At 37.1% G+C, this 21,855-nt stretch overlaps 1 protein-coding gene across 8 annotated transcripts in view; it reads right to left on the bottom strand.

Annotated features, from left to right (window-relative positions):
- LOC127451997 (tubby protein homolog) overlaps positions 1-21,855 on the bottom strand; it is a 108,419-nt gene that overhangs the window by 24,776 nt on the left and 61,788 nt on the right. For all 8 annotated transcript variants that reach the window (XR_007899191.1, XM_051717137.1, XM_051717114.1 and 5 more), the window contains 2 exons: positions 12,588-12,639; positions 5,149-5,311 (listed from right to left, as the gene is read on the bottom strand). Coding sequence is in view for 7 of the 8 variants with exons in the window: in XM_051717137.1 (XP_051573097.1) it covers positions 5,149-5,311; positions 12,588-12,639 (215 nt within the window). In the remaining variant the exon portion in view is untranslated. The remainder of the gene's footprint in view (positions 1-5,148; positions 5,312-12,587; positions 12,640-21,855) is intronic.

The following is a 21,855-nucleotide window of genomic DNA, read 5'->3' as shown; positions in this document are numbered from 1 at the left end:
TGAAATGGAAAGCTTGTCACATAGAGTGACATAAAATGATTAATGTTTTAGCTATGAAAAGAAACCTCAGAGATCATGGCTTGCTATTTTTTTTTTTTTTTTTTTTTTTTTTTTTAAGTCTTTAATACACAAAGAAAGAAACATGACCATTTACTTAATTTTACATCTCTCTGACTGAAGCTCAGGGTGGATTAGAGCCAAGGGTACTCTCTCTTTGATGAGAGAGCACAACATTAAGGGAAACACTGTAAATTATTCATAATGGTGTGTATTGCAGGTATCAACAGATTTCTTCTCTTTCATCAACACAATCCTCTGAGGAATCTGGAATATTATTACACACAAAAAGTACAGATCACAAATTCAGCATCAACTGAATGATGATTTATCTTAGCAAAGTGATGTGTGGTTAAATTTAAACATTTCAGTGTAATTTATGGAATTTTCCAGGTTCAATAGAGGTTAAAGGAATAGTTCACCCAAAAATGAAAATTCGCTTATCATTTCTTATGGATTATTATTATGCTGCCTTTATGTGCTTTTTGGAGATCAACATTTTGGCATACATTCACTTGCATTGTATGGACCTACAGAGCTGAGATATTCTTCTAAAAATCTAAACTTGTGTTCTGCAGAAGAAAGAAAGTCATACACATCTGGGATGGCATGAGAGTGAGTAAACGATGAGAGAATTTTCATTTTTGGGTGAACTATCCCTTTAACCTCTGTCAATAGCATCTGTGGCATGCTGTCGAACACCAAAAAAAAGGTAATTTTGACTCATCCATCAATGAAAAATACATTTTCAGCTATTCACTTATTTGTAGTCTATGGGACAGACTGACCATAGGGAGAACCGGGACTATTCCCAGTGGGCCTGCCACGAATCTGGGTCGAACATTTGAGTAAATTGTTAAACTTTTACTTACAATTATGATATACATGAATAAACTTGGTAATATTTAAATAAACATTTTCTTAGAACACGTCACATTTTGAATTTTCCTTACAAACATTTTTAATCATGTATCACATAACATATAGAAGCCTCCCACAAAGAAACCTAATGCATGTTATATAGTCTATGAGACTATATCACTCTGTATTACTGACCATAAAAACAAGAAACAGAGCATGCAGACCTCAACACCTGGTGCACAAAACACCATGACGGTGACAATCAACAGATACAGGTAATTTTGAGTAAAAAAATTAAACAAGAAGTTACCAAATGTAATGACAAAATTAACAATAAAAACTATGTAAATAAACTTGCAAACAGTGAAATCATGCAAGCTCATTAATTATTCAAGGCCAGTGCATGCTGAGAAAACCAGCTAAAATTTAGTTATTTTATTTACTAGCGAAATATGAATACCAAAAAAAATATATGAATACTTCAGGATTAATACATGATGGCACATTGTAAAAATAACAAACAATCATAAATAATATTTACTTATAAGCTACAGAATTAATTTGTACATGTTTGAATGTAGACTTTACTTAATATTTTCAAATTTATGCTTTAACTTATTCAATCTAGAAAGTATTTAATCTTTTCTGCTTTTCAGTGTGTATGTCCTTTTCTGGTGTCCTTGTGTGTATTGTGCAAAAGTAACTACTGTTAAAAAAAAAAAAATTGTTCCTGGCTACTTGTTGCATGACTTTGACAGTATTTTTTATAATAGTATTTCTACAATTTATTACTATTAAAAGACAACTGTATACTGTGACTTCACAGTGAACAGGACCAATACATTACTGTAAAAGTGCTGTGTTGCAGAATCACAATGATCATCTCTGTATTTTTTATGCACATTGTTTGTTAATTGTCACCATCGTTGAGTTTTGTATGCTGAGTGTTGATATCTTGCATGCCTGACTGACAACTCATGATAAAATGTTAATGAGTGATAAAACCAACCATATTATAGCCTAGCTTTGCAAACATCCCTTCCTCATTGTTCATTTAAAATAATACTATTTCTTTACTTTCAAATGCATCATATGGTGTAGCTTATCCATCATGGGCTGACATAAAGTTAACCACTAAATTGACTATTTTTTCCACACATTACAGTACAATAAATTGTGTTCTTACACAACTGCACCAACTGGAACAAATTCAATTAGAAAAGAATAAGAGAAGGTCCCATCCAAAGGGAACACTAAACACCGTAATGGTGACTTCAAACGAAACAAATTTTCCCATAATGCAGTGCTAAGCACCCTCAAACGAACCTTAGAGCACCCTCAATTGCAGACCAGGGCAAACTGCTGCCCGCGGGTCGATTTATCATGAACGTTTCTTATTAGATCTTTCATTTTTCTGGCTTCGGGACCTATCATGCATCCATAAGCTTTTAATATGCTCAGGGTTGCCAGATAATAGATGCAACACCCCAATCAGAGATTTATACTCAGGGTTGGGAGGGTTACTTTTGATGTATTCCACTACAGATTACAGAATACATGCTGTAAAATATAATTTGTAACGTATTTCGTTAGATTACTCAAGGTTAGTAACGTATTCGAAATACTTTGGATTACTTCTTCAGTACTGGCAGATTTTTTCACTTGTTTTGACAATAAAAACTCTGCCAGTACAAGACAAAATACACATGTTAAAAATACATTCTCTGAAAAACCTAAATATTCCAATCTGGCAACCATGCATGCGAGTGCGCACACTCTCTCCTCTTTGGAAAAAACCTTAAAGTGCTCAATAGTGCAAAATTCTGCTCAAAGAAAAGTGTGATGCAGCCACTCCATGTCCATTCGTGATGCTGCGTGTGCTGTTTAGTGGCAAGTCTGTGAGCAAACCTTTTCAGTGGTGAACTTTAGTAAAATCCCAATAGATCTTCGCATCAATCGCACGCGGAGGGGTTATTCTTTGTGTTATTTGTAAAATGCTGAAGTCCCTCACGCCTGTATGTGAATGTTACTCTGGCAGTAATCATTTATCAGTGTCATACAACCTGTTTTATTCAGTTGTGTGCTGAATGGGATGCCACATCATGACCCATGAGCATGTAAACAGGTTGATAATGTTCTGAGAATAAAACAAAGGTGTCCACTTTGCAGCCAACATTAAAATAAGCCTTTAGAATCTATAATTTTGGAATATTTTATTTTACTATTAAACCAAACTGATGTAGAGTGTTAAATTGAATACTAAATGACCACTGCATTGAAGTATGGTAAAATAATCAATAATTTTATTCAGTCTTAATTCTGTTTTACTAACACGCAAAACTTCAAGCAATTGCAGAATGGCTTCATCAGTATACACTTCAGAAAACTGTGCATCATTCATCGAGTACATGAGTGCACCTCTACTTCTGGGATTAAAAGATACAACTATGTAAAACTTTATCTTCTCTCTTCCATGTTCTACTTAACAACTGATGTGGCCCCTGTACCAAAACAATTGCACACCCCTGCTCAATTGAATATGTAAGACTAATACTGTAAATTGGCAAGCGGATTTCCTTGAATCCCAGCAAACACACAAAAATCCCTGCATTTTGTGAACACACAGTTGCTGCATCAAAACTTATAAATGTGTATGATTGTGCAAATCAGTATGTCCTAATCTGCAGGTGCAGCATTTTGCTGTCATTTTCAGTGACAGATCATGTGAAAAAACTAAGCAATATATGTTTTGTACATAAAAAAAACTGTTATTTACATTGTTTTAGTAGCATATAAACATGATTTAATATATTTAAAAAAATGTGTAATTACGATACATCTCCACTTTATACAGAGCACCCCCACTATTTTCAGAAGCACCCTCAGTGATTTTGATCTGGAACCAGGTCTGATGCAGTGCGATATTCAAATTTCTTTTTTTGTTGTGACAGAAAATGACCAAGCCTGCATTGATTTTACAGCAAAAATCTGAAAACAGTATTTTATTGTAAGAAATGAGTTTAATCTTGTAAAATCCTGGCAATTTTTTACTGTGTGGGTTTACTATTTTTACATAGTCGTGACAAGGTTGATAAATGATTCTATCATAGAAACAGTATCCATTTTAACATTTACACCAAGTGCATGACAGTATACATGAGGTTTTTATTGTTTTTACAAACTGAGGAATGAGTCAAAATTATTCTCTGTGGTACTTGACAGCGTCACTGATGCTGCTGATAGAGCTTAGCTAGTATTGAACCCAGAAGATTCCTTTTAAAGGAAGACTCACAAAGAGGTATACTGTAGGTTTAAGCAACTACAACTATAGCACTTTACCATGCAAGGTGATGGGCACTAAAACTGTGTCAGGAACAGAAGAGAAGAGTTCAATGTGGTTGAAGGGCTGAAAAAAAAAAAAACTGAAACTAGGATAAAAAAAAAGTTTCACTATGAGCTCTTGGTACAGAGCATATGGATTAAGCTGTGTTAAAGACCTTAATGTAGATCTATAACACAAACAATAGTTATTTATTGCCTGTGCAATAGGGCTGCATTTCCCAAAAGCATTGCAAGTTTAAGTTGATTGAAGAGACCATTGCTGCCAATTGGGAAACACAGCCCAGGTCATTTCATTGTGTAGATCTTAACCATAATGCCAAACAGAAATACGGCATGATAATGCTCTATGAATAAGATGTTTGCTCACGAGTCGTCCAAAATAAAGTTTCTGGTGGCTTAGAGGAAGAACCTCTGACACTGTTCAAGGTCTTAATATAGATGATTGAAGTCTGCAGTGACACTGTAGGAAGGGTTTATCTAACAGTGAGCAGTCTGGGACAGAGATCAATAGAGTAACTCAAGCCAGAACTGCTGGCAGCGGGAAGAATGGCAGCATTGTTTGCCAAACAATCAGCAAACAAGCATTTCCATTTTCAATCACTGGCCTTTGTGAGCTTCTCTGTTTGAGCAGCTTGGGTCGATATTGGGATGTCAGCATAGTGACAGTTTGGAATAATGCCTCGTGCCCTCAAGAGTGAATGTGAAGCTCAAGTCTCTCTGGTCATTGTGTTTTTTGGAATTTTACAGGGTTCCATTTGGAACTTATCAAAAACCAGCTTTATTGCATCTGCTAGTACAGCTGAGCTTAGGAGAAGGGTATATGGAAGCCTGAGGCAGGATGACTGTAAAGGAAAATCATGCAATCTGGCTTTGAACTGCACTTTGTACCATGGTAGATGGTGCTGCTGTTGCCGCTGAGGTAGCTCTCTACGAGGGGAGCCTGCTCCTCTGACTGCCGGGTCCTGCGGACACGAGATCGCCCATCCAGATTAGACTGCACCATTAAGGGCTCCTGACGCTTCTTCTTCTGCTTCTGTTCCAGTAGAGCTCTCTGCAAACACACATTAACAGCCACACACTCAAAAGCATATTACTATTTATTAGCCAATGGTATTAGACATTGCACTGTGTCAAAGAAGATCAGAGACTTGAGTTAAAATGTTATATTTGATACTCTATGCAAAATATAATCAAAGAACATAGTATTGTAACTGCGATAAAATACTGTAAATGATGTATCACTTCTCTTGTAGAATTCCCAATGTGAAGTAAAATCACCAATGACTATCCGCCTTATTTTGCAATGCGGAAGTAAGCAGCGGCTGCATTTCCGGCGAATGTGTAAACATTCCGCAGTTATTGATTGCAATGTAAATAAACAGAAGGATAATAATACCAGAATTTAGTGATATAAGTTTATAAACTATCACACAACCACAGGATGTACAGCAGAATGATGGTCTAATGACAGATAATTTTCTAACTTCAGCATTTATTGTAAAAAAGTAAATCATTCACTTGTTGGTGTGTGTTGTATTGAAGAGACAGTGACACAATCTGCTTCTTTTTTTACCAAGATCGTGACGATGCAGTGTTTCTTGTCTCTATGTAAATCTCCATTTATATGTACCTGCATAACCTCCAATGATGCCTTTGTTTGTTTATTTCCAAAGGCGATATTTCATAAGCCATGCCGAATGTGAGATCTGCGTGTCCGTTTACTATACACTGCTAAGAAATAGAGAATGCTCTCTGACAAGAAGGGAAAGTAAAATGCGTTTATTAATTTGCAAAGATGAAACAAGATGCAGTTTTGGTGCAAAGAAAGTTAATTTGCCCAGTGGCTTTCTGCTCTCTATTGGTTGTGTAAAGTTTGTGGAGGCATGTCAGACGGTGCGGAGTACTGTCCTGTCAGTGCCTGATTTCATTCATTCTCCCTGTGAAACAGTGTGATACAACGATGGCAAAATGCGATATACAGTAAAACTTTATGCGTTTAAAACCAATGAGTTTATGAAAATCATAATTAATGATAATAATATGATGACATACTATATTGCCAGCGTGTAATATAAAGCAGCTTAATGTAGTATTTTTGTATCGCTAAAATAACTGGAAGTGGCTGATACCGGAAGTGGTCCACATTCAACGTTGATAATGGTGGCTCCCTGGTTTCACTGAAAAATAAGGTTTGTAGGGGAAGTGATCATGTACTGTAAACCCATGCACCATAGAAGCCCACATGTTGTTTTATTTAGAAATATAATAAGGACAGATGAGCAAAATTATTTGTTTTACATTAAATGCAGATGTTTGTTACTGTCACAAGGAACAGTGTCATTGACCCCCAGTGTTCCTATTAAGCCCACTAAGCTGAGAACACATTGTACCTCATATAGAATAGCATTAACTGATTGTGCCCAGAATACACTATTTCAATTCATGAACTTAAACCACCATTTTCATTTTCATTGTAGGGACAATATAGGCATCCTGAGGAAAAAAAAAGTATATAAGGAATCTTACAAGCTGGCTGCAATGGAAATGAAATATGGAGTTGATGAGAAGACCCTATTTCAGAGAGCGCAGATTTGTGAAAAAAAGACAACTTTGAAATAACATTAAATACATGGCATGGCAGTTTTCTTAATATTCTGTATTCCACAGTTTTAGATTATATTTTTATACTTATTGTGGTGCATGGATTCACTATCTTTACCATTTTGTTTTTATACTTGATAAGTCATATGGACAGAAAAAGTTATCTTGAACTTTGTTGTGATGTTTTTGATGTTCATTAAAAAGAAATTGTTCTTGTTTTTTTAAGACTGATGAATTATTGTTGAATGGATGCTGAAAAATGTCAAACCATTTTATTTTTAATTAATGAATAATTAAGTAAATAAATAATTAGTATATTTATTTAGCTGCATTTCATATTCACCCAGTTTTAACCGGAATGTTTTAATTGGTTACGCTTTGGTGTACGAATCTTAAAATTATTTAATAAAACAATGGTTGTGTTTATTTCATAAAATGTGAACCCAATACATTTAAAAGTATTCAAAAAGTAGCATAATTATTAGGAACACTTGTGAGCTTAAATGGTATAAGCCCACTCTGGACTTTTCATGTTGCAATAAATATTCAGATGAGAAATTCATCTTTTTTTTTTTAATTCAATACAGACTTTATTGGAAGGCTGTTCATTTATCTATAAAAACATGTACTGTAAAACCTAGATTTGGGTTTATTTGGGTCACTTCCCCTACATGTTATGCAACTACTTTTCTTATTTATTATTTATTTTTAAATATGAATAGTCAAATGCCATTAAATAAATAATAAAATGAAATGTAAGCACAAATAGCTGGCACAAAATATATTTATTTCTGAGAGAGCTGCCTCTAATGGTTACAGTCTAAACCCAAAACTAAAAAAAGAAGAATCCCAAAGGCAACCAACATGCCTGCACATGAGTAAAACAAAACGTTTAATTTACAGCTGAATTAAAGCAAAAATGTTTATTATTAAAAGGATTTCATGAGCACAACACTGTTTCTGTACTTCTGCCATGATATTATTGAGCTTATTATTCCCATCTTCTGAAGATTTGATTTTAAAATACAGGTGAACTGGAGATGCACTGAAAGTTTTAACTTCTGGAATGTATGTTTTTGTTGTAATCTCTCTATAAAGATAATTTGATTTTACATTGTATCTTTACTGAAAAAAGAATAAATATTTAAACCCCAACTGTTTTACAGTGCCATAATATTGGGCACTTTAAGTTGCACTTAAATTTAAGTTGGTGAGGTACTGTAAACTATGATCTATGACTATACAGATGTTCTTCTTGGCACAAGCATATAAGAAAAAGACTAGTTACATACAAAAGAAAAACTTTACAAAAATATGATACAAAACAAAATGGACAAATCTAATACAGTGGGGTTCAAAAGTATTTTACTAAATTAAAAATCTGGAATAAAAAATGTAATTTAAATCTGAATTTAAACCTTAATTTAAACGTTATGACAAAGAATTAATACATTTTTAAGATTCTTATATAAATATTTAAGATTCTTATATTTAAGGTCACTATTTCTAGGTCAGTTGCAATAAAATAGGCTACACTGACATTGACCAGGTTAATTCCTTTGTCCGAATGAACGCTTTTTTTTTTTTTTTTTTTTTAACAAATCATGCTGGGATAACTTGGATCATCAGGTTTTGCATAAACTTGTGGAGTCCATGACAGTTTGAGTGAATACTGTTCTGTCATTATAGCAAAAGGGGGACATACCACAATTTAGACATAATGAAATTCATATTAATTGTTCAATTCAACTTTACACCCAAATTTCTATACTGATATAATGTAATTAAAACTGTATTCAATTTACAAATTAAAAGTAGATGCATTTTTCCTAGTCGACTCCATTGTAAATATTAAATATACCAAGTGATACTTAAATTTGTAGTAAGACAACATAATAAAAAAGGCCATGGTAATTAAGTGAGGAGCTGTCTTAATATTGTTTACAAGGAACAACTGAATAACAAGGAATAACTGAAGCTCCGTGACGCACAGCACAGAAGATATTTCCCTGCCATTATTTTCCCTTGAGAAATCCCTGATGAGGTCTAACTGACCTAAAGTAGTCTAACAAGTCACTCTCAGACATTTGCTCTAACAAAGACATTCGGCTCTTCACAAAGGAAAGAGAACTATAAGCAATGTTAGGAAACATACATGAAATTGCCTTTAATAATTCAATTTCATAGTGTTGCAGAAATGAAGTTTTGCACTATGTTTAATTAGTAGTCCCATATTTCTTTTTGTAATTATTTAATAATTGTCACATTTCATAATTATTTTTAACGTTTATAATTTGTCCCTAGCATTGGTCAGTATACGCATTATTATTCCCTACAATGAATGAGATTTCAGCATTTATCTATGAAAAGAGTAAGACATAAAATAGTCTAACTTCTTTTGTAACAATAATTGATGAGCACTGAAATAATGTTTGAAGTGAGATGTAACACATCACATCTTTGGACCCGGAAATCTTTGAGCTTCAACATCACAGGGGTCAAAGAAAGAATCATCTAGAGCACAGGGACTGTGTCGCTCCCTCATAAAACTTTCAGCGTCTCAGAGCTAAAACCAGCCACTACAACACTCCTGCCCTTTACACACATGTTTACACAGCATGGGTTTCCCCAGACAACATTCTTCACTTTGGCAGCAAGCTGACATTATGTAAAGCTCAAGTCAAGAGTGCTGAGGAGATTCCAGAGCTGGAGTCCTTTATACATTTAAGGAATCCCTGTACCAAGAGAGTTGCATGGTCTGCTTTGGATGGTGGCTATCCAGTCAGGCAGAAACACTCAGTACTTCAATAACACTGGGTGAGTGTGCTAATGGAAAATCCTTCAAAAGAAAAGAGCCTCCAGAACATTACCACAGATTATGCAAGCATTACCCGCAATAAAATACCTTTAATACCATGGAATTAAAGACCAAAATATAAATGCGATGTAGCTCATGCACTCTGTATGTAATGCAGATGAGTTTACTACTTTCTGTGTTAATTCTATTGTTTATTACCTTGGCTTGTGTTTCATTCACAAAAGTCGTAAGGTTACTGTCTGCAACTGAATTTTACTGTATTTGTAAAGGAAGTATGTGTACATTTTTGTGTGATCATGACAGGAGTAATTTATCAAAAGATTCTCAAACGATGGTGATGAGTGTTATAACTGGCATATATCCAGACATACAGTGTAGTCGATCACACTTTTGGAATTTTAAAGAGTTAATATAGATGCCAGCATCACAGTGGTGCTTGACAGTGATGCTATACAGTCCCACTAATGTATGCCAGAATGCAGTAGTCTGTATCCTTCAACACCTAGAACTAGGCTGCAAGGAGGGGGAATTGCGTCATACTAAGTGTCTTTAGCACTGATTTTTTGTGACTTGTATGTGCCTTTCCCTAATTTGCATAATCAATTTAGTGAATCGAGTGCAAAAACTATGCATATTGCGTGTGCAAATACACAACGCTATCAGCAGGCTTGTTTTGCTGGCTATAATTCTATAAGTTGGATCTCTCTTATAGAGAGATAATGAATTCATCTGTTTTTAATAATGCTTCATATTCCTATATGATTGCATCTCCCATGGGTTTCTGTTCACAGCTTGTTCTGTTAGTGGTACCTTGTTGCTTAGGGAAACATGCCTTTGTGCAGTATACAAAGATCTCTATATTGATGTCCTTATAAAAGTCGTTTATCTGTGAACACATTGCTTGAGCACACTCACCGACTGGGCTCATTTCATCTCCTCTATAAGCCATAACATTTTTTAGTATTATTAACATAGATAGCTTTGAATATGTGCTTGCACAGCACCTTAAAATTCATTGAAATGGAGTGTCCAAAGACTCTTGAAGCCATAGAGAGTACAAAGAGGTTGGCTAAGGTGACGCTCAACAATTTCAGGCTCAGCTCCTTCAAGGTTATTATGCAAAGCAGACAGGCAATAAACATGGTAATTTGGCCCTGTGGTCTTCCAAAGAGTGTGGGAGGTTCATTAAAGAGCATCCGAGTGTTGTGGGCTCAATCTATTGGCTAGAGTTGAGATATGGAGCAAATTATGCTTGTCTCTCTCTATCCAGCTGCAATAACTTCTGGTGTATAGAGCACAACAGCAGACAAACAGATGCAAAGCACCCTCAAAGAGATTTCCTCACAACACCCTCACTGCAGATTCACAGGAACATGGAGGCTTGTGTTCCTATAGTTTGCAGCTCATTAAAATTGTATCTCCCATCTCTAGTCATTTTGGACAGCTGAAAAGACACAGGACTATGACAGACTAAGATTTTAAGATGTAAGTTTTATCTAAGAAAAAACATGAAGGCTAAGATAGATGCTCTTTCTCTCTCCTCAAACATTATCCCAAATCTGTCCTAGCTCTGATGCTTTAACAATGAATGTATCACAGAATCTTGCTACAGTATATCTGTATGAAATTTGAGAGCTAATCAACTAATTCTGCATGAATAATTCCAGTCTGGCTATTGCTAGTTAAAACTGAAGATGTATTTCTAATGATATTAAATTATTAAGTAAATCTCAAAATGAATGTATTCTGAAGATTGGGCTTTTGGGCCTATCTTTGAAGAAAAAATCAGGACTTAGGAGAGTTATCCTTTTGATAACACTTTGTTCAAAAAATCTTTCCAAAGAAATTTGTGGAAACTCACATAATATGCTTGTGGATAATAAGAATAACTCAAAGTCTTGCGTATAATTATTATTATTTTTTTTTAAGAATTATGATTAACCAACATGGACTGTCTAAAAACTTTGTGAATGTTTCCAAAGACCCCTTCTATTCTCATTAGACTCCCTACTAAGACAATGAAGACCACAGAGAATCAAGTCTTGTGTCAGTTACTGAAAGAATGACAAAGCTCGCATTAGTCTTCAAGGCTGTCTGGAGGAATTCTACTGAAGTGACTGCACATAAAGGGAAGGCAATGGGATGGTGTACAGAAAGTTCTCAAAGTATTTTCTATACATTTAATGAATTAACATTACACTTATACAGTATGGTGCTTTTCTGACACTACACTCAAAACGCTTTACATAACCACCACCACCAGCGTGCAGCATCCACCTGGATGATGCGACGGCAGCCACATTGTGCCAGTAAGCTCACTGCACACCAGCTGTTGGTTGAGAGGAGAGTACAGTGATAGAGCCAATTCATGGTTTGGAATTATCAGGAGGGCATAATTGATTAGAGCCAATGGGAGGAATTTGGCCAGGACACCAGGGTTACACCCCTACTCTTTTACGAGAAGTACCCTGGGATTTTTATTGACCACAGAGAGTCAGGACCTCGGTTTAACATCTCATCTGAAAGATGGTGGCTTTTTTCAGTATAGTGTACCCATCACTATACTGGGGTTTTAGGACCCACACAGACCACAGGGTGAGCAACCCCTGCTGGCCTCACTAATACCTCTTCCAGCAGTAACCTCCGTTTTCCCCAGGAGGTCTCCCATCCAGGTAATTACCAGGTTCAGCCCTGCTTAACTTAAGTAGGCAAACAGTCTAGACCTACAGGGTGATATAGCTGCTGGCCATGTCATGAGAATATGATTGTGTAATTTAGTGAGTCTCAATGGTTTCTTTCTCATTGTCCTTCAACCTGACGTTTATCTCTTGGTCATTCTTCTATTTCTCATTTCCAATGGTTTCTTTAAGCAGTGCATACAGAAGGCTCTTCTCGAAAGAAAACTCACCTGTCTGTCCAGCTTCTGTTGCCGCAGGTTAGTGCCTTCATCATCCAAGGTGCTGCAGAAGGACAAAAACAAGATTAATGGGAAAAACTCGCAAAAAAGATTGCACCTCAGAATGCCACAGAAAGATAAGCACTGACAGAGATACAATTCAAAACAAACTGTGGTTGTCTTACTAGAGGTCATTTTGTGTACACAGATAATCCAGTGTCAAGAAAACCATAAAACAAAAGCAAAATGCATCTCTCTGATGCATTTATCGATGATTTAAAACAGGCAATTTTCACACAAACAATTCCCTCATGTTCATGTCTTTCATTAAACAGAACAAGACTCTACTTTGCTGGACAGGGCATGACATCAATTATCAACAAATTTATTTTACTTCATGCATCAGAGATTTCATTGAAAAATGTAAATAAAATACATGCATTGGGCATCTGACATAAATATCTTTCAGCATAACTTCAAATCAGTGGTGTGTGGTGGACTTCTGAATATCTATAGACTGTTTGAATGTATGTATGTATGCATGTATGTATCTATCTATCTGTCTGGATATCTATCTATTGTTTACACAAAGTAAATATAATTATAAATGTTTCTGAGTTAAAGGAATATGGTATAACATACAGTAACAAGCATTGTGTAGCTTTAATTTATTACTACTGGCTTCTTTAATTTAACTGAGTAGTCGCAAAAAACAAGCTCACTCACAGATCATATCATGGTAATTTTGAAGGACGAAATTCATGTCTGTCTGGGTGAGTGAGTTGTTTACTTTGTAATTAGTCTGTCCATTTCCACCAGACCCATTCATTGCCTCCTCGGACAAAACAGCCAAGTTAAAAATTCATAAATCCCCATTAATTAAAGCCAAGCATATGGACAGAACAGAATAAATAAAATAGAATGTATAAATATAAATTTTTCAAAGGAGAGAGACACTGCTGCAGTAGTAAATATGCCTCTGACTCATTGTCCTCTTTCAGGTCCTATGAGGAAAGAGGTCTTTGGTGAGGCATTTTTACTCTGCCTGTCCCTCTCCTTTGCTTTAATCAGCTATGACACATTCACTCCAGATCCCCTTATGCATTTGTGCCTCCTGATATTGCTGAGCCAAAAATTTTGATAAATAAATGGCAATGGAGGGCTTCCTCTGTGGAAGTGGTGGGTCATGTGGGGGAGCAGAAGAGTGAGAGATCAAGGTTGGTGTGAATGAGGGTTTCTGTAATGCACAACATTATATTAGTATACCCAGCTTAGCTGGTCACTAGCATTTGTTGTGTTTTGAATGCTGGCACACAACACGTGTTGGTGTGCTGGTGATCCAACAAGGCTTTTTGACAAGCAAACCAGCAATACTATGACTATTTTTATGCATATTGCTATATTCCTATACCAATATTATAGAAATATTCGATAAATATGTTTCTATCATAGTTTATGCACGTCTTCTTAACGAATAAATCTTTTTTTGCACATTTTCATTCTAAGCATTTTTTATGCAATATCACACAATATGCATAAAAATATGTGGATGGAAACCAAGCTACAAAAACAGGTGTGATATCTCAGGACACCAATTTCAGTAATAATTGTCAGTAGGGACATTTTCTGTATGCTGTTCCATATAAAATGCTTACAGTACCTTAAATAACCAAGACATTCTTGGTCGATTAGTTTCTCCAGAAAGACCATGTTGGTCAGTTTCAACAGCTATGTTTTGCTGGTGAACAGCATGTCTGTGCTGATTCACCAGCTAGACCAGCACCAAATTAGTACCAACCAGTTGGTCTATGCTCATCTTTTCAGCAAGATTTTATGAGTACACAATCTCTCGCTCTCAAAGAAAGACTACAGGACCCAGCTGAAGAAAACCCAAACTCTCTCCATTCCTATTTAAACCTGAGAAATCTCACTCTCTATGGATTGCCAACACTGACACCCCTTTTTTTATCACACAAGCACATGGGCACGAACATACATGCCCCCTCACACATTCATTCAATGCACTCACACTAACTCAAGCCTGAGGATACAGAAATAGTCACACTCATTTGCACACAATTACAAATTCCCTGCTGAAGCTAAAACGCATAAATGAACAAACACACACCTAGTGTTAGCAGTCAATGGTGTCAGTTCCCATCAGACTGCAGGATAATGACATAAAACAGAGCTGTTATAATGAGGGTCAACAATCTCATTAAATTAGGTATGAGAGATAAATTGATATGTTCTGACAGCTGCCTGAAATGTGCATTAGAATTTCACTGACGACAGTGACAATTCACTCTGTATACAGATATATGTGTATGTTGGAATCCATATTGTACTTTTAACTGCTTCAAAGCTTGTGCACATTCAAACATGGTACATCACGATACATATGAGAACCAATTAAGTTAATTAACCAATTCTTGTTCTTATGCACATTAATTATATAACAACAAAGATGTTTCTCTGTGTATCAGTTAACTTGAACACATGGAAGGCGAGATTTTGAGCTAAAAGCAACTTAAATTTAATTCTGTTCATCGGACAAAGCTATTGTATGGCCTCAGAAGACTTGCAATATTGTGCACTGGAGCTTGACAACTTGGAAAAGAACAGCATGAATATCTTAAACTTCACCTTTTGCGTTCCACGGAAGAAGAAACAAATCATACAGGTTTCGAACGTCATGAGGATGAGTACATGCTGACAGAATTGTCATTTTTGAGTGATCTAGCCCTTTAAGACTGAATGAGTGTTGTTCATAGTGTTCTTTACACCATGCTATTTTGGTTTATGAATTGAAAAGGTCAATGTCAATATCATGGTGGTTTTAAAGCGTTTCTATATAGTTATGTAAATCTTCTTTTTTCAACATCTTTCTTTCTCATCTTCTTTGTGCCTGGTCCTCTTATTTTGATTCTCTCTTTTCATGAAAAACACGGTTTATTGAGTCATGTGATGTGCTTCAAAATACTTAAATTGTTCATTTTCAGTGTCTCCAAAGACATTTTTGAAAGGAACAAATCAATAAATATATATATATATATTTTTTTTTACAAGATTGAATTATCAATACTTATTTTTAATAGCATTTTCTTGATTGAAAGAGGAACTCAGTTCTTCCTTCATGATAGTACACATTCATCTACATCAGAATCAAATGGTGATGTTGTTTAGAGAGCATCTGACTCAGATGGTCAGAGTATTGACAGACGTTTGAGTAATATGTGTACATAATGTGAGTACATCCTGTGTAATAAACAGCATGTGTTCTTTGTGTATGTGCATGCCAGCATGAAAGTGTTCAAATTAAAAACATGGGTAATGGTACTTGTCATCCCATGTTTGTGGATAATAGAGGTCCTTAACCTCTTCCTGTGTGTGTGTGTGTAGGTGCTGTGACCAACCAGGGCAGACTGGCTGTCTAATAAACTGACCAAGGCTCTTAAATGAGTGTTTGCAATGCAGAATGTCCAGCTGAGGCAACCTCTGCCCTGCCAGCATGATCTCTGGGCTCCATACATTTGTCATAAAAGGCCCCATCTGTAGAGGAGGAGATGCTCATCACATCAGGAAACCAGGCATGAAAGGCCCAGCAGCCCTGATGCCTGAAGGGGACATCAGAGAAGGACAGACCCATTTGCTGCCACTGCTGTTTATTTCTCTAGTCCTTAATCAGAAACAGAGGCTGGTTAACACAAGGATCTGGGCTGCTATCACAAAGGCTGAGATCAAATCTTGCAGTATTACCATTCTGCCTATAAGCGAGACACTCAATTCCAGGCTGCCCAAGTGTTGCTCCCCTAATTATTGACCTATTTTCTTCTTTGGAAGCAAGCATTGTCTAAAATCAAATACTGGAAGAATAATTCAGCCTTCACTTCACCGTTAACCACAGCCCTTTAGAACAAATTGCAGAGGTTGCACTATCATTGCACAGGAGGCTTAATGGATTAAACAGTTAATTTCATTTAAGTATCAACTTTGTCTCATATGATTCTCCTAAAATTCCTGAGGAGAAAGAAAAATGAAGCATTAAAAGTGATGAGTATAGTACAGCTCAGATAATTTAATCTTTGATTATTCTATTGAGAAATCAGTTCATATTGAAATTTCTTACTTTTGATTGCTGACTTTGGTGTCTTGGCTGTCTGAACACAGTCTGTGACATTGCTGACATCTCTTTTAAAACTAAAGGAGACACATGTGAGATTACTGTAATCTTTTCCTCAGGAGACTTAAGCAAAAGTCTCAAACTGCTCCCCTTTTAATTTAATTTTTGTCTCACTTTAACAAGTGAGATATTAAAGATATCTCATTTGTGATTGCTTTCCTACAGACAGAAAAAACTAATATGACTCATCTATGCATCTCTCAGAGTGATACCTTTCATTTTAGTTTCCTTCAGCTCCTCAAGCGTCTACAGAACTCTTAAGAGAGTGTTTTGTAACATTTCTGAAATTTAGTCACAATCACAGACCTCACACACAGGAAATCGGGGTGTGGGAGAGGGCAGATATTCACAAACAGAACATGCTCCATAGAGACAGTCGTACACCCTCTCGGGTAGGTTTAACTGTACCTTCAGCTCTCTGCAACAGGAGGCAAGTTTTCCCTGAAGCAATCCTTTAATATAAGAGTGGAGGCAAGTGGGCTTGTAACTTATAGCAACCAAGAGCCAATGAGAGAGTGGAGGAGACAGTGCAGCCATGGCTATGAGGTTTCTCCAATTGGCAGCGTGCGATGGGAGAAACATGCCTGACGTTGTTCCTGGCAGGCTACTCAGCCTTACAGGCTCTATTTGGTTAGGAACAGGGATGGAGGTGGGATTAGGGCTTCTTCTGCCTGCCGGGAACAATTCTAGGCAGCTTTGTGCAATAGGTGAGGCAGAGGCAAAATGGCCTCATACAGCAAAAATAATTCTCAACCTTAGGAAAATCAGTGGCTGATTTACACTGATAATCACTGTTCATAACCATATAAAAATTACAAGGATTTGAAAAAATATGATGCAAAAGTTACTAAAGGAGGAAGTACTTTCAGAAGCAGTTAGATGATGAAAAATGAACCTGATGAGGAAGGGGAGACCGTGGCTAGTTGTCAAATTTTGTACTCTAGTGAATATTCCTCAGGTCAATTTCTGCATAGCCGCATAACTTAAAGTCTTCACTACAAAAAAGCTACTGAACATTTTCACCGTTAATGCCCAGGAAAAAGATACTGTTAACTGAACACGTGTTGGCCTTTTGTGAAAATTTGCTCTAATAACGGGACATGTTGTCTCACTATAAGTTATCACATTGGAACCTGTCACTAAACAAGTGACGTGGGTTTCTTGAAAACACTGGGGAGGACACGTTCCCAAGTCAACCAACCACCACAAAAAAATAAAAATAAAATCCATGCCTCACTTCATATAAATGCCTGCACCAAACAGCCTATTATAGCCTTTTCAGCAAAATGTAAAAATTAAAAAATTTAATGGTACAACAAAAATGGAAAAGGTATCACAACATTCTTTTGGCCAACAAATATTGTAATTGATAAATTGTATTAATTTAAAGCATTTCAGTTATGACAACTCTCGAAAAGATTTAGCATGTTAATGTGGGTATGACATATTTAAAAGATATTGGTCTAGGCCAGTGTTTCCCAACCTTTTCTCTGCCACGGCACACTTTTTACAATTAAACAAATCCCATGGCACACCTCTATCCCACTGTCCCACATAACCATCATTGATAGTTTTCCTTTTCAAGAATTTCTGTCCATTTTAGTTGCGTGTTTACTCATAATGTTTGAAATTCGGCTATGCAAAAAATGAAGTCATGTAGGTACGGTGTATAATGAGATCACAGGTGGCAATAGTGCTAATTGGGTACTGAATAAAACAACAAATTTGCATCTTTTCTTATTTTTAGATTTGTTCTTGCAAATTAATTCTTGCAATGCCACAGAAAATATTTTTTTTATTATCTATTTATTGACATGGCTCCAGACTAACATTTAAGAGTTGTAGCACCGGTGTTAAATTCTACAAATGGTCAAAACCAGCACTTGAGTTGGTCGCACCGGTCCAACTGAAATAAATTTTGTTTTCTTTCACGGTTTCTTTCTTTTTATCAGGATCTTGATGATTAAAATACAGTCATCTGAAGACAAACAAAGTATTTTTCTACAATTAGAGGACATTAGAAAAGATTTTACACAGAAGGAAAGTTCCATTGTATCCATAGTTTTAACTGTGGCATTTGCAATAAGATCATAGTAACCAAAGTATAAGTATAACCATGATCAGCAGTAACCATAAAACAAATTATGGTATTTTTCATAAGAAAAACACATCCAGAAATTAAATTGTATTCTCTCACTATTATATTGATATAAGTTCATGGTATATATATATTTTTAATGTCTGTTGTGTGTTGATTGAAACCTTACAATTCCTGTCTGTTCATTGTGCAGATTTCTCCTTTATTCCTTTTCAGTGCTGTTTAGAATGTTGGGGCCGTTTAATCCAATTTTAAACTGGTTTAATTATCGACATATTATGGGCTTTCATAGAGGTTTTAAACAAATAATCAATGCTGAATTCATGACCCAGCCCGTGCTTCTCGCAGCTCTGTTTATGATGATCTGCGCTCGAGACCAGTCCACGTGTAAATGCACGTCTCTGCGCTGATCTGTCCATTGAGCATCGCTGACTGATCCGGGTAAAGCTGTTTCCTTTCGCATTTGGAACATTGATTTTGATATATCTCATACAGAACAAAAAAATGACAGAGCACAGTCAGAGAGTCAACCAACTTTGTAGTTGCACCAGCGTGACCTCTTGCAATGTTTAATCGAACTGTTAGGGAAAATGGCTGGAAAATTAGTCTCAGTCCGGAGCCCTGATTTATTTTGTGGACTCTGATAATTTTCCACGGCACACCTGACAATCTTTCAAGGCACACAATTGTGCTGCGGCACAGTGGTTGGGAAACACTGGTCTAGGTGGACTAGATCTGCTACACTGCTGCTGCAGCGAAAGTATGTAGACTTGCTTCTACTAGAACATATACAGACATATTGAGTTAAGAATATAGACATGCTACTGCTGCTGCACAATTATAAAAACAAAAGGCATGCTGCATCAAGCATGTATGACATGCTGCTGTACAATTAGAAATGAATTAAATCCCCCTACTAAGCAGGGAAGCTGCACAAACGCATAACACAAAACAAAACCCCCCGTACAGGCAGATCTACCACTAAGACTTGTGTACTGCTGCTGCTCCGAAGAGCCATGTGCACCAACTGTATGCTAGCTAGGTTTTCCTTGGCCTGCTTGGCCAAATGGCATAATGCTAAAGAACTACAGTACATCTCTATGTGTGCTTAGGCCTGCTCGGCCAAATAGCTAAAATGACTGGTGACCTGACTCATGATGTGTATCTGTACCAGGAAAGCCAAGAGCGTATTTAACTAGTAACTTAGCCTAGCTATGTGTGGATTTATTTAAACTTATGACCAAAGAAAGCAATTTGTGCCAGTCCCTGATTTGGCTATAGCCAGGCCCAGACAGAATTTGCGCACGCAGAACTTAGCAGATTTCCCCAGAATTGCAACATCTGACGTTCATAAAAGTTCTACGCATTTCCCATCCCTTGCATGTTTGTTTATTAAATATTTTGGCTAATTTCATGGTGCTTTTAGCTACCAATAACAGTGTTGTACTCTCAGGTACATTTAAATATATTTTGCTATGTTTAAATCCCCTCTGTAGAATTCTGAAGATTTTCTTTAAAAAATCAGCACAGACAAAAAAAAAAAAAGAAATCTGGACCTGGCTATGGCTTACCTTGATAATAATGCACTTCTATGTGTTATGGCCAAAGCAGACCTTACAGTGCAATCTAATATAAGAAAAAGCCCCAGCAACCACCTGAGCAAATACTATTTTCAGAGAAAACTCTCGCAGTGCACTGTAGCAGTGTTTCCCATTAATTACCTAGATTGTGGCGGTCAGCCACAGTCTAATTTGTCCCACCACAGATTCATAATTACCGAAAAGATTTTTACACTTCTAATAATAACATAAAAGATCTCTAACGTTGTGTTTTGCACCGTTGTTTCGGCAAAGCATCTCTCACTCCCAGTCAGTCAGCCAGCCCACCTCCACATTTTTAATAATTCAAGCATGTTTCACTTTCAAAATGCAGGGAATTCCCTCTATCACGTCACCCTCTCTCCCTCTCGCCTTCACTCAAAAAATGGAATACATACATAATAAATTAATTGCAGCCTTCATCAGCCAAATAACAAAGCATAATGCATCCGTTTGCACTTCCACAGTTAATTAAGAATGTAAATTCTAAGACTTTAGTCATTAATCCTATAGTTAATACAAAAGCTTTCTGTTTTAACATTGGCCCCTAACACTTACTTAGTTTGCTCATTTTAAACCTTGACCTGTATGTAGCGCAGAGGAGGGTGGGGCCGGGCTGGAATGATGCACGCCCGGACCCCAATCAGTCTGATGAGGCGAGCGAGGGATAAAGGTGACCGGAGACGGTAGTTCGAGAGAGAGAGAGAACTACAGGCAGCTGCCCTGTATGTGTTTATGTTTGTGTGTTTTTATTAAAGTATATCATTAAACTTTATTTATATTGTCAAGCCGGTTCTCTCCTCCTCCTTTCCCTTATAACCCCTTTACATTGGTGCCGCAACCCGGGAGGCAGGATGGATGCCCGTCGTTGAGTCCTCGACACTGCCATCCACACAGGGGAGCGCTGCTGCCATCCGCTGGGGGACGGAGTACACCGACTGCCCGGACGCAGGGAACAGCCGCCATCCGCGAGGTGAGGAGGGGCTGGACTCCCCGACCGCCTGGAGCGATGGAGCCACTGCCAGGGGCGGAGGAGTGCCCTGCCATCCATCAGAAACGTGGAGGGGTCAAGGGAAAACCGCCATCCGCGAGGGGAGGAGGGAATCGACTCCCCGACCGCCTGGAGCGATAGAGCCACTGCCAGGGGCGGAGGAGTGTCCCCACGGGTCGCCAGAAATGTGGAGGGGCGTTCTGTCCACTGGGGGTCAGAGGTTTGACTCCGGTCCACCCGGAGAGGAGCGGCTGTCATCCGCCTGAGAGGGTGGAGGAGTGATCGAGGACAACACGTCAGCACATCAGAGAACCGGTGAATGAGTTTCTTTTTTCTCTCTCTCTCTCTCTCTCTCTCTCTCGCTGTTGCTCCATGTTGGTTTTCCCTCACCTGTTTTTTTTTTTTTTGGA

The sequence above is a fragment of the Myxocyprinus asiaticus genome, chromosome 2 (genome assembly GCF_019703515.2).
Source record: "Myxocyprinus asiaticus isolate MX2 ecotype Aquarium Trade chromosome 2, UBuf_Myxa_2, whole genome shotgun sequence".
Classification (NCBI taxonomy): domain Eukaryota; kingdom Metazoa; phylum Chordata; class Actinopteri; order Cypriniformes; family Catostomidae; genus Myxocyprinus; species Myxocyprinus asiaticus.
Note: the sequence above shows the minus strand (reverse complement) of the source record. Positions and strands in the feature narration are given on the sequence as shown.